This window comes from Pipistrellus kuhlii, unplaced genomic scaffold (genome assembly GCF_014108245.1).
Source record: "Pipistrellus kuhlii isolate mPipKuh1 unplaced genomic scaffold, mPipKuh1.p scaffold_m20_p_8, whole genome shotgun sequence".
Lineage (NCBI taxonomy): Eukaryota > Metazoa > Chordata > Mammalia > Chiroptera > Vespertilionidae > Pipistrellus > Pipistrellus kuhlii.
The window spans coordinates 44,304,684-44,317,373 of NW_023425584.1; the positions used below are offsets into that span (position 1 = coordinate 44,304,684).

Genomic DNA, 12,690 nt, shown 5'->3' on the forward strand with positions numbered 1-12,690 from the left:
AAACAAGCAAACTACCATGCACAAAAGCAAAAGCAACACAAACCTAAGTTTACGGATGCATCTCCACTCTGTCTGTTGTCATACTTTATTTTACTGAAGGCTTCCATCAGCTGATGGCGATTGCTTTCAGTTTTGTTTTGTAAACGGAGAAAACTTTCCTTAAACTCCAAAATATGGTTTCTGCAATTAATTAATTGATTTCCTGCATAGAAAACAAATATGTTTATGTTTATATATGTAGCAAAGGTATAATTTTCATAATATATAACAAAAATATAAAATATATGCTTCTTTATAGCTATATATCTAGCACTAAATGTGTGTATATGTGTAAATAAAATGCTATATACATATGGTATATATCATACATAAAAGACTGAAAAAGATAATGAAATGTTAAACACAGCACTATCTGAAAGGTACATATATCAGATTGTAATTAAGAGGGGGAAAAAACAATTGAGCCAGAAAATTCACTTCTATGAATTTATCTAAAGAAAATGACCAGGAATAATGTACAGCTCTAAAGATGTTCAACATGGGCAGCATTATTTATCACTGTAAGAAAATCAGAAACAACCTAAGAACCTAACAATGGAAATATGCTAAATAAATTATAAAATATCCTTTTAATAGTCTAATGGCTCTTAAATCACATATGATTGAATCTCAGTTTTGCCACTTAATATTTGTGCAGCTTGAGCAAGCTGTTTAGTTTTTGCTAGCCTCTGTTCTTCATGTGTAAATGGATATATAAGAATCCCTGCCTCAGAATTGTTGTGAAGATGCAATTCAATAATGCATGCAGACCACGTGGCAAAGCACATTTAAAAAATGCTTTGACAAATGTCTAATAATCATTTTTGGTGGACTATTGTTTATTCATTTATCAATTGAATGCCATGCAGCTATGAAAAAGAATATTTAATGTCCTTAAAGCCATTGTGATGCTTATGAGGCTCCCAAACACAAGGCAAACATTTGGCTGTATGATTTTGATGTTCAAGGGAAAGATTAGGTCTGGTATTATAGGTTTGAGAGCAAAAATCTCGAGGCACTTATAACACTGAGCAAGATGATGTAGTGAAAGAATATGGCCCCAGTCTTAGTTCACCCCTGTCTTGGCTCACACTAGCCTTATCCTTGGGCAGAGAATTCAGTCTTTGGAATCCAGCAGGGAGCATTATCTAAAGAATGGACTTGCCAGCACTGAAATTGACCTAACAGGTTCTAAAACAGAATCATGCTTCATCAAAAGAACTGCAACTACCCCAACAAACCTTGAATATCCATATAGAGGATACTACTTGGGGATGCTCACAAGTTTAAACAGGGACGTGGTGTAACCAGTATAGCCTTGTTACTGGGGCTCCCAGGTAATATTCTCTTTGTAAAAGGGAGCATGTGTTTGGAGTTGATATAACACAGGTGATGCAACATATCTGGGCCAAGATGAGTCAGTCCCTGAGGGATCAATTTGGTAAACATGAAAAGAAAGCATATTCTCTGGAGGAAGTAGTATTTACAGAAACAACCATACAGAGATGTAAAAGGACACAATCTCTTGGCTTAGATCTGCTTCTCGTTCATTCTGACTGGGTAATTCAACTCATCAGTATTCTATTTAACATATTTATAGTACTTGCTGAGGTACTTTGTTAGGGTGGACTGTTATAAAACTATCTTTCTTGCAAAATACTCCACATGTGCAATGGGCCGATGTGACTTCCACCCATAAACCAGGTGAGGTCCTGAGAACCACTGACCTTCCGTCTCACAGCAAGGGGCCAGAAGAAATAAAGAGGAGCTACCAGACTGCACAGCACAGGTTGGTGATACCAGCTCTGAGCCTGTTAGACAGGTATCTCAGGCCTCACCCAGGACCTCCTGAGTCAGAAGCTTCATTTTAATGATTCACAGGAGACTGAGATTGTGTTAAAATTTAAGAAGTACTGTTAATAGACCTTTAACAGTTTCATCTTTCTCATCATTGACTTTACTATAGAGTTCAGGTCTTTATTGCCTCTCGCTGCACAATTATTATAATTGCCTTTTAATTGGTCTCTCACCTCCAATCCACAGTTAATCTTCTGGAAACCCTGCCCAAAGACTTTAAAAGGTTCCCTAAATGCTAGCCAAATAAAATCCAAATGAATTTGCCTTAGTATACATGGTCCTGTACAATGTGGCTATGATCTTTTCCACCTTATTTCATTCACTAAATACCTCCAGTAAGGAGAAGCATGCTGAGCTATTCATTCTTTCTCCCACTGAATAGGTACCATGTGCCACTCACTGTGCTGTGATAGGTAAACAAAATATGGATAAAGTCAGGTTCCTGCTCTAAATTAACTAACAATCGGGCTTGCAAGGGATGCGGGAAAGGAGCATATATTTGAGCAACTAAGAGTAATGGAATTGTCAAAGCGGAATTATCCTTGAGGTACACAGGCCAAGGGAGGAAGGAATAGTGAAGAGTCCACTAGCCCTTGGATGCTGGACTCTGCTGACCAACCAGGGAGCTCTCACCTCGCCAGTCCTGCTGCCAGGTGTGTTGTAGGCACATAGGTACATTTCCACAAGGTCAGCTACCTTGGTGATTCTATATGGTCCCCCACTTGGATGGGGAGGAGGCAAGTGATCATTGTTTCTCTTGTACATTGATGATTCTCTCTCTCTCACCTCACTCTCTCTTTCCCTTCCTCTCTCTAAATTAATAAACAAATCCTCAGGTGAGGTTAAAAAAAAGAGTGTATTCTCAAAATCTCATTTTCTGAAGTTGGACATATGAATGATGGTAATATAAACACTTTGAGGAACCAAATTTGTTTTTCTTGGTCATAACTAGAAAACACACCAAAATGGTTGTGTTTTCAAAAACACTACATATCTCAAAAAGTCTACATTTTCAATAAAAGAATGTTCATTGTATTAAAGTATCCTATGGGGTTGCCAATCTAAATTGTCTTCCAAAATTACTATCAAAAGAAGTTTACATTTTGCTTTCTAATTATGAGTAATGACTTGGTTTTTTGTTAATAAAATAGCTCATTGTTTATTGTTCCAAAATAAATAAAAGACACATTTGGATAATGGTCTTTATAGAAAATAAAGAGGGAAAGAGTATAAAATGATTAAAGATTAGTAGAATAAATCATATAAATTAATATACATTTTTAATCTTTAAACAAATGGCATACAATGTCGGTATTGTGGGAACATGACAAAATTTAGTATTAAGGGACTAAAACATAATTTTAACATTAATCAGAGGACATAAACATTAATTAGAGGTCTAAAGCCACTTCCAAACTTTATCCTTGACTTTACTACCAAGACTACTTAGTGTGCACCCTGAATCATAAATGAATATAAAAAGAATGAAAATTTAACCTAAAACAACCCAAGGACAGTCTTGGAAGGCTGGGTTAATATGTTTGCAGAATCCCTAAGTCTTCAGTTCAAAATGTAACTGTATAAATATTAAAATGTTACACTATAGCCTAGAGTTGAAAGATAAAATAAAGGAAATCAAAGCTAAATTTGAATTGCAGATAAATAATAATTTAGTATCAATGTATCCCATGCAATTTTTATACTCACAAGTTACTCATTGTTTATCTGAAATTCAAATTTAACTGGGCAACCTCCATTTTTATTTGCTATATTGGGAACTCCATAGACAACAATAAATTAAAACCTTGGCTTATTTCAACGTGGTAATGTGAGCCAGATTAGTCAGATTCCAAGCCAGTACTCCGAATTGTTGGTTATGTCTCTCCCTACCATCCCACCCCGTTTCAGCTTCCCAGAATATACTGAGGGAGCCCTGACGTGTGGCTCAAAAACGTCGAACACGAAAGAAGAACGATGTGTGAGTGGAGTTCTTGGAGTCAGACATTCAGGTTCCTGGAAATAACGGGGTAGGGGTAGGGCCAGCTGGGCACAGACGGGGTCCACGCAGAGGCCAGAGCCCGAGGCCCTGCGGGCCGATGCGTTAGAACGCGTGCCCGGCGGTCAAAGCCACGCGGATGGACCTGTGTGTCCGTTACAGCTCAGCCGCTGGCAGGACCAGGGCGTGGGGGCTGCATCTGTGACGCCCCTATTAGAAGAGCAGGTGACCCCGCCAGGTCCCTATGTCACCTCACCCCCTTCTCTCCGACCCAGCAATCCAGGAGCCCCAAGGCAAGGCAGGTGGCGGGAGACACCACCCTCCACTTACTGGTCTGAGTCATCCTGGAGATGCAGAAACAGGAGAAGCTGAAGAGGATGACAGCGATGAGCGCCGTCAGCAAGTTCACTTGCTTGGCCCTCATGGAGCTGGCCAGGTGGGGCAGCGGGCAGCGCAGCGGACAGCGGGCAGCGCAGCGAAGGAGGCGGGAGCAGGGCCCCCACCACCCGGGATGAGGGCAAAGAAGCACGTGAGCGCCGGGGCCCTTGGACGCGCGCCCCCGCGCACCCTCCCCACCGTGTCTGTGGGACCCCGACACACCCGCCCCAGTGGGAGCGCTCTTCCCTAAGAGAACTCTGCATGCACCCTTCGCCTCCCGAGGATGGCTCAGCGCTTAGAATCCGAAGCTTGTAGGGCTGCGGTTAGTTAAATGACTCAAACTATGGGACTGACACATGGTGAGGGCTCAGGAACGTGCTTTATCTTCCTGCAGTAGTGAGTGACTTTTGTGCCAGACTCTGGGAGGATCTCAGGTTACACAGCTGCAAATGGTTCCTGAAATCTTATACATGGATTTCAAAAATTCCTACAGAAGATATGTATCTTTACTGTCAGATGATTTAGCCTTAAATGGTAACCATCACATGTTCAAATGACTTCAATGGCTCAAATGTTCATGTGGGATGTGATCAACCCCAGACCTTTAGTTTACTCCCCTGACCTTTATTTTTTATCTGTTGGTACCCGCTCCCCAGGAAAGGGGCAGGGAGTCAACTTTTATGAAAGAAAAAGTTATGTATACAATGAGCAGCTGTCCTAGGGAGATTTGCTGAGCTTTCCCAAGTTCAAGGTAGGAGTTCCTCAGACCTTCAACCAAGGCTGGGAAACACGAGGTGAGCTTCAGAAGGGCGAGGCTCTCTCTAGTCTCCTTAAACGTGATTTTTTATTTGGGTTCTCCACTCTGATTATTCTACTCCTGTGTGGGACTCACTGGTAAAAAATGGATTCAACTTCAAACCAGCCTTGCACCACTGGGCTGGTTTCTGGCCCTTTGAGGAACAAAGATTCTTCTAACACAGGCCAGCCTGCCATTGTAAGTCATTTTCTTGAGAGCTAGTGGCCAGGAGTTGTGGCCTTCAGTTAAGCAATGACCCAGCCAGCTCCCCAAATAGGGAACTGGGAGACATAAATGCATCCACTTTATCCTCCTGCATCCCGTCAGACTCTTGCCACTCTTCACTTTGGCTAAGCTCTCTGGGAAGCCAGAAAGCAAGGAAGTCCAGTTTGATGTCCAAACTGTGCGCCACATGTGGCTCTTTGGCCCCTTGAGTGTGGCTCTTCCACAAAATAACACGGCCTAGGCGAGCCTATTTTGAAGAAGTAGCATTAGAAGAAGTTTAAGTTTAAAAAATTTGTCTCTCAAAAGAAATTTCAATCTTTGTACTGTTGATATTTGGCTCTGTTGACTAATGAGTTTGCAGACTACTCACCTAGAGCATACGAGATTGCTTCCTGGGCTATGGAACAGAACAGAGAAAGTTGTAGGTTAAAGTGAGATGGGAGAAGAAAGCTATTCAGCACAAAGAAATCTCCAAAATCAATAATGTATTGTTCTCTAACTTGAACTCCAGGTTCACATTTTCAGCTGCCTTTAAGATTCAAAAAAGCACTTTGCTCTTACACCTTAATATATCTGAAATCAGTATATCTTCTAATTGATTTTTACATTTTGTAAAATTATATCTTCATCTTTTTCCAAAAAAAGGAAAAACCAAAATCTTCTAGTCAGCCAAAACACATGGTATTTATTGAGCACCTACTGAGTGTCAGTCACTGAATAGGTGCTAGAGATACATATAGTCACCTGCTGGTTATTCCTACATATCAAAGATTCGGCTGAAATGCCACATCCTCCACGAAGCCTTCATTGGTCTCCATCCACCAAGAGATCACTATCTCCTTTGAACTCTTATAACACCCAAATCCTCTCTCAGGGCACTCAATCTGCATCATATTTAATTGTTATGCATATACTTTATTTCCTTTGCCATGTGATAAACCCCTACGTTTTTTATATCACACTAGCGGTTTTTTATATCGCCAGTGCACAAAATTCATGCATGGGTAGGGACCCTAGTGGCTGTGGGCCGCCGGCCAGCATTGCTTTTCCTGTAGTTGGCTGGACAGCCCTGTCCCCTGGTCAAACTCCCAGTCTAGGGGACTATTTGCATATTAGACTTTTATCATATAGGATTCCCCACTGCCCATTTCAGGGCATGTTACAGATCAAAGGTACTGACTGAAACACAAGCCTGTGGTACAACTGAGCTATAGTCACAACCAATCCCTGTACTACTACCACTGAAGCCAATAATAAATATCACTCCAGGCAATCTAGAAGCTAGACAACAGTAGCATTCTCAAAGACCTTCAGACTTCTCTTTTGTGATTTGCACTTTAGTGTCATATTCAGACCAGGGGAGGTAGAGAATTACCAGGCTAAAAATAAATATTCGTTAAAAAAGTAGAAACAGGAAGAATGGCCTCTGGGGATACTACCAGCATCACAGCCCTTAAGGCTTCTTGAGTTAACATTGGTCTCATAACTGTTAGCACAGAAAAGTAAGCAATGAGGACAGATTTTTCTAGTCTCCTATGTAGGCAGGATCCTGAAGGAGAAAACAATCTGAAAGATAATGACTATCGATAAAATGTCAGTTGTCTTGGCCCCTATTTTTGTTTCAAATTACTTAGAAATAAGCCATTTGTACCATGTGGGTGCTATTTGTTAAGCACAATTCAGGAAAATGACAGTATCAAAAGGGATTTTTATGGACCACCTATGACTGCTGTAGTTAAACTTTAGTATGCATAAGAATCATCTGGAAACCTTGTTAAACACAGATGACTGGGCCCATCCTCAGAGTTTCTGATTCAATAGGTTAAGGCTGGGACCCCAAATTTTGCATTTCTGACAAGCCCCAAATGATACTGATGTTGTTGGCCCAAGGAACTACCCTTTGTTTTTGTTTGTTTTTAGTTTGTCTTTATTGCTTAAAGTATTACAGATGTCTCCTTTTTTCTCTCATTGATTCCTTCCACCTTGTTCCCACCCTGGGAACTATGTTTGAGAATCACTGCATGACAGCACTCCATGGAAGCATACTAGGTTATACTTAGAAAAATGCCCAAAACCATCCAAGATACTTATTTAATAAAGACTCCACATCTTCCACCATCTGTGTAGGGGAATCTGTTATGTCCCCTGGGCCTTTATATTCCAGAAGTTAACAATAGGTACAAAATTTGTCTCTGATTTTTTTTCCATCACCATTTATCCCCCCTATACTCTCAAAATAAAATTAAAAATTCAATGAAAAAAATTTGTCTCTTATATTTGTGAATGTACCAAGACTAGCCTGATTAGTGGGGAAAAGGGTTCTAGGATTTTTCCCCTGAATGAAAAGGCCTAGAGGAGATAGACGGAGGACGTCCCTTCCAGCAAGCAGAGCTTGCAATCTAACAACTAGATAAAAAGACACAGGAATGTGGTACAGACAAGTACTCAAACATGGAGCAACAAGGGCTGAATGTCTTTTTTTTTTTTTTTTTAATTGTTCTTTGCTGGAAACCAAATCAGTTTCACTGAAAAAGAGATGTTGATTGGAAGCCAGGAAGGCTGGTCAACAACCTTAATTGCTCTAACCTTTAGTTGAGATTTTGTTAGCTGAAGCAGATTCTACCTTGTCCATGAAAGTTTCTGTTATTTCCTGCCTAAGGGCTACATGTAAATTTCTGTTTATGTTGCTTAAGATGTCTTCCCCAAAGCCTCAATAAAAGGGGATGGCAGGGCCAGAGCAGTAGTAGTTCTCCCACTAGAGTTGGACTACCGCGTGGCCCCCCAAATCGCCAAATTGAATTTCTTCAAGTCTCTTTTCATTTGTGTGCGGCCCTTCTCCAGAACCTGAACCCTGAATTGGAACTCTTTCTACGCGGGCCGTGAAAGAGAGTCCTATAGTTCTTAAATTTTCCTTAGGGAAACTGTGCTGCTTCAACAATTCTTTCATCTGTGCATGCTGCTTCTCATGAGTAGAGTGGACCCTGTCACCAACCACCTTATCACTCATGATAATGGAAAGTAGCGGAGGAATGTTCTGGGACTCTATAGCCAGGCTTTCAGAGGACTGGTCTCTTTTACCTTCTCCTTTTTGAAGCCCAACTGCCATGCAGTCAGGAAGTCCAACCGAAATTACCGAGTGCTTAGAGACTACCTGGAGAGGGACACAAGGATGAGAGGCCATCTTGGACGTCCAGCACCAGCAGAGCTCTAAATGAACACAGCTACGTGGGGACCCCACATAAAACTAGCAGAACTCCCTAGCTGACGCCAGACAACCCACAGAATCACAAGAAATAAGTTACTGTTTTAAGGCACACAATTGGGAATGGTTGGTTCATGTCCTTTTTTAAAACCATTCCTTCTTTAGTTCCTCTCATATTTGAACAAAACACATTCGCCTTCAGTGGTCGGCAAACTCATTAGTCAACAGAGCCAAATATCTACAGTACAACAATTGAAATTTCTTTTGAGAGCCACAATTTTTAAACATAAACTTCTTCTAATGCCACTTCTTCAAAATAGACTCACCCAGACTGTGGTATTTTGTGGAAGAGGCACACTCAAGGGGCCAAAGAGCCACATGTGGCTCGTGAGCCGCAGTTTGCCGACCGCTGACCTTAGTGATCCAGTCAGCCCTCCATACCTTCACACTGTATTTTCAATAATGTTTCAGTTATCAGTTTTAGTATCAATTTAATAACTACTTTATTGATGGTATGGAATACACTATGTTCATGTCATGTTGGGATCTGGGGAGCCTATTTCTGCACACTGGAGTGTGGAATGCATTCTTTGGTCTAAAGAGACGTATGACAAGGAACCAGAGAGCCTTGGCAGGGTTTGGACTTTACCCCAAGATAGAATAAATGTCAAACCCATCTGACTCCTCTAGGGACTGAAAATAGTAATCCTATATAGTTCACTGGTTTACGGCTTGGATCCCTGTGCCCAGGAGACTATTCCAAATGTCATCTTTAAATGGCTACTTTTTTTGGTGGTGTTATTAGCATTCAACAGTCTCTTACCACATTGGTGGAATATATCATTATTCCACCACTACCACATGATTTTGGCACCACTGTCTTCACTAAAATTACCCAAGTGGCTACTTCTAGGGAATGGCAGGGCATCAGCCTAACATTTCACTGCCCTTCTTGAACTAACTCAATCCTTGATGTGGGCATCTCTGTGACCCACTATAACCCTCCTTTGGAAGTTCCTTAGGGGCTTCCCACAATTGCATCCCTCACACTAGGGCCATTCTTAATGCTTACTCATCAATATTCCCATATTGATGACTGCCTGTGACTCTTTAAATGTTGAAACCTTGCCCCAAGGCACAGAACCAAGTTATTTCTTCACTGCCATGTATACTGCTCTCAAGTTGGCCCATTGCATTGACTTATTTACTGCCCATGGAACAAAGAGTAGGTGACTTTTTAATGGAGATTCCCTTGTACAGCAGCTCTCATGGATAAACCAAGAAATGTGTTTTATTTTAGTGGAGAGTCCTGAGGTTTAGACTGTTCAGCAACAGAAGTCAACTGCAAATTAGCTCTAAAGCAGAGATGCTACCTGCTCGTGTGTGTGTGTGTGTGTGTGTGTGTGTGTGTATGTTATAACACTTCGGAGATACTGCTCAAGAAACAAATTCCATTTTATGTGAGAGTTTTGTTGTGCAGCTTCCTCTTTATAACTATTTCCTTCTGATATTTTCCATATCGTATCATAGGTAGTCCAGATCTTAATACACTTTGCCATTCTTAAGTTATAGGAAACGTTTTCATGCTGGCAAACTAGCTCTCTAGCACCATCATCAGGAACATTTTGAGTCTACACCTCCCAATGGTAGCCACAAGGTGGCAGTATTATGGTTCGTTCAAAGCCTCCCATTTGTGTGTATTCCGGTGCCAGAAACTTCTAAAATTATGTGTGAATGTGTTCGAATGGTAGGGTCTCAGAAGCATACAGGAGCCACTGCTCATTATATATATTTTATAGCTTTCCAAATAGTCCTTCAAAATATGGAACCTCTGACACTCAACAGTGACTATATCATACAATCTTAGACCTTTCACCTGGGGTCAAATAAAGATTTCTTGACCCTCAAGTTGATTGCCATTTTTCTCCCACAACATTAATAGTTGAATTAAAATCACTGTCCTGAGTTAAATATACCTACTTCCCTTCAACATCACTGGCTTTAAACTCATGCAGGCTGGGATAAATGGAGCATATCTGAGAGGTAAACTTAGGTGAGGTGGATGCAGAAGCTAGAGTGGGCTTCCTTCATCTCAGCATAATTAATGTGCCATCAAACCCTTTGTAGGGGTCCTGTTAATTTTCCTGGTTCTCTATTCCCCTTTATCCTCTATTCCCCTTTATCCTCTGACTTAAAAGAAACAACACCACCAATCATATAAATAGTTCTACCTGATTCAATGTTTATTTTCTTTGTTCTGGTTACCATTTCCATCCCAACCCATAACTTAATTCTAAATAGCTTAAACTTTACTTTGTAAAGCCCATTACCAGTGGCTGTGAAAACAAGTCTGCCTTGGCATTCTGGATATTTCACCGTTCTCCCATTGAAAGAATCACACCTAAACATGAGGAGTTCCCCCTAATCAGTGCCTAACATAGTTTCAGCCAAGTGCAACACAAATCAGCATAAATTAATCAGGGCTGCCACTGTCCTTAATATTTTTAATGCTTACACAGAGGAAATTCATTTCTCAGTATAAATTCACTGCACTCCAGACTTCACAAACTCCAAAAGGAGACATTAATATTTAACTTTGGTTCTCTGTGGATCAAGTGCTGAACACTGCAAGGAGTTGTTGATTAACAGCCATACTAATAATCTTTTCTATTAAGCAGCTTCTAAAACCAACAGTGTCTTAGTTTGTTTATGCTGATAATCCAAGAAAGCAGAGACTCTTCAGTACTACTCAAAAATATTACCAAACTCCAGTATGCTGTAGCCTTTGTTTTCCATGATAAGACCAGTTAACAGCACACAGCTTAGAGACCTAAGTAGGTCCCACCTTTTTCTTGACGCCAGAATTCTATGCTTAGGACTTAACCACCATTAAGCCAACCTACACAGAAGAAGGAAATCTGAGAATAAGAGAGAAAGAGAGAAAGTCATTCTTTCCAGAGGGACAGATCTAATTTATTTGCCAGTTAACATGCAAATTAGGCAGTCACATGCACGTGACAATTTAATGTACAGGGGCCCTGCTTCCAATAAGTGCAGTTCAATCCATTTCTCGGGTTCGGACCAAATAGGCTAGCATTCTCTTCTCTTGGAGAAAAGCATGACTGAAGTGGGCCATCAGGCAGCATGAACACAAGAAGAGCTCTCTGCACTCCCTGCCTTCAGTACAGCACACTGAAAAGGCAAAAGGATTATTTCACTTTCTATTTCACAAAGGTCTTGTGAACAAATACAGAGACCCCTGAAACAGAAGTTTGTTTCTACTTAGTTTGCAAAATTGGGTGACACTTTGCCTTTCTGAACCTTCTTATGTGCAATAAAAATATTCAGTGAGGTGATCTTCATTCAAGCTCCTTTCAAGACCTAAGATTCTATGATTTTATTATTATATGCCCAGATTTCATTACTAAGTTGACCATCAGTTGCTTCTGTGGGGTGGGGATAATAGCTTAGGCAGGCTCCAAATGTCTGTGTTTTACAATTAGTATCTTTTTAAAAATGTTGGTTGAGGTGTGGGAAAGTGTGCTTTGCTGCTTCAATTCGTGTTAAAAAGGGGATGAGGGGGATATAAATACACACTTAGATAGAATATTCCTGTAGGTTCAAACCAGAAGCTAATACTGGTTGTTTTCGAGCAAGGGGAATCATGGAATAGGAGTCTTGGGTGTGTGTGTGTGTGTGTAGGTGGGGAGTTACTTTTCAATATAAATTGTCCTTTGTACTTACATTCTGTGTTTCCCTTGTTCTTTCTCCTCCAGCCACACTGGCCTTCTTGCTATTCCTCCAATTTACGAAGTATGTTCCTGGTTCAAGGCCCTTGAACTTAGCGTTCTAGGGCCTAGAGTATGCACTCATAAAGTTCACTGCCTTACTTCATCTGGACACTGCTCAAATATTACCTTAGCACAGAGACTCTCCTGACCACCTGTATGTAAAAACTCCCTTCCCCATTACGTCTTATTTCAGGACCACCTGGCAATACATATTTGTGTTTATTTACTGTAAAACTATCTTTTGGAACCCTGACTGGTACATAACAGGCAAACAACAAATGCTTAAATTAAGAGATGAGACTTTTTTAAAAGCAGTACATACATTTCTTTGTCAAGAAAAACAACCAGTTAAGGAATAAATGTTTGATGAGTTATCTGTTAGGTATTTATTATTATAGTACTAAGT

General features: G+C 40.6%; 1 protein-coding gene across 4 annotated transcripts in view; it reads right to left on the bottom strand.

Moving 5' to 3' along the window:
- Positions 1 to 12,345, bottom strand: part of MGAT4D (MGAT4 family member D) — a 32,761-nt gene extending 20,416 nt beyond the window's left edge. For 3 of the 4 annotated variants that reach the window (XM_036423997.2, XM_045576385.1, XM_036423996.2), the window contains exons 1-2: positions 12,238 to 12,345; positions 44 to 202 (exon numbers count right to left, since the gene is read on the bottom strand). In XM_036423997.2, the coding sequence (XP_036279890.1) occupies positions 44 to 107 (64 nt within the window). In that variant the 5' untranslated portion in view covers positions 108 to 202; positions 12,238 to 12,345. Of the gene's footprint in view, positions 1 to 43; positions 203 to 4,222; positions 4,332 to 12,237 lie in introns of those variants that run through there. The other variant, XM_045576386.1, reaches the window with a different exon arrangement.
- Between the last annotated feature and the right edge of the window lie 345 nt (positions 12,346 to 12,690).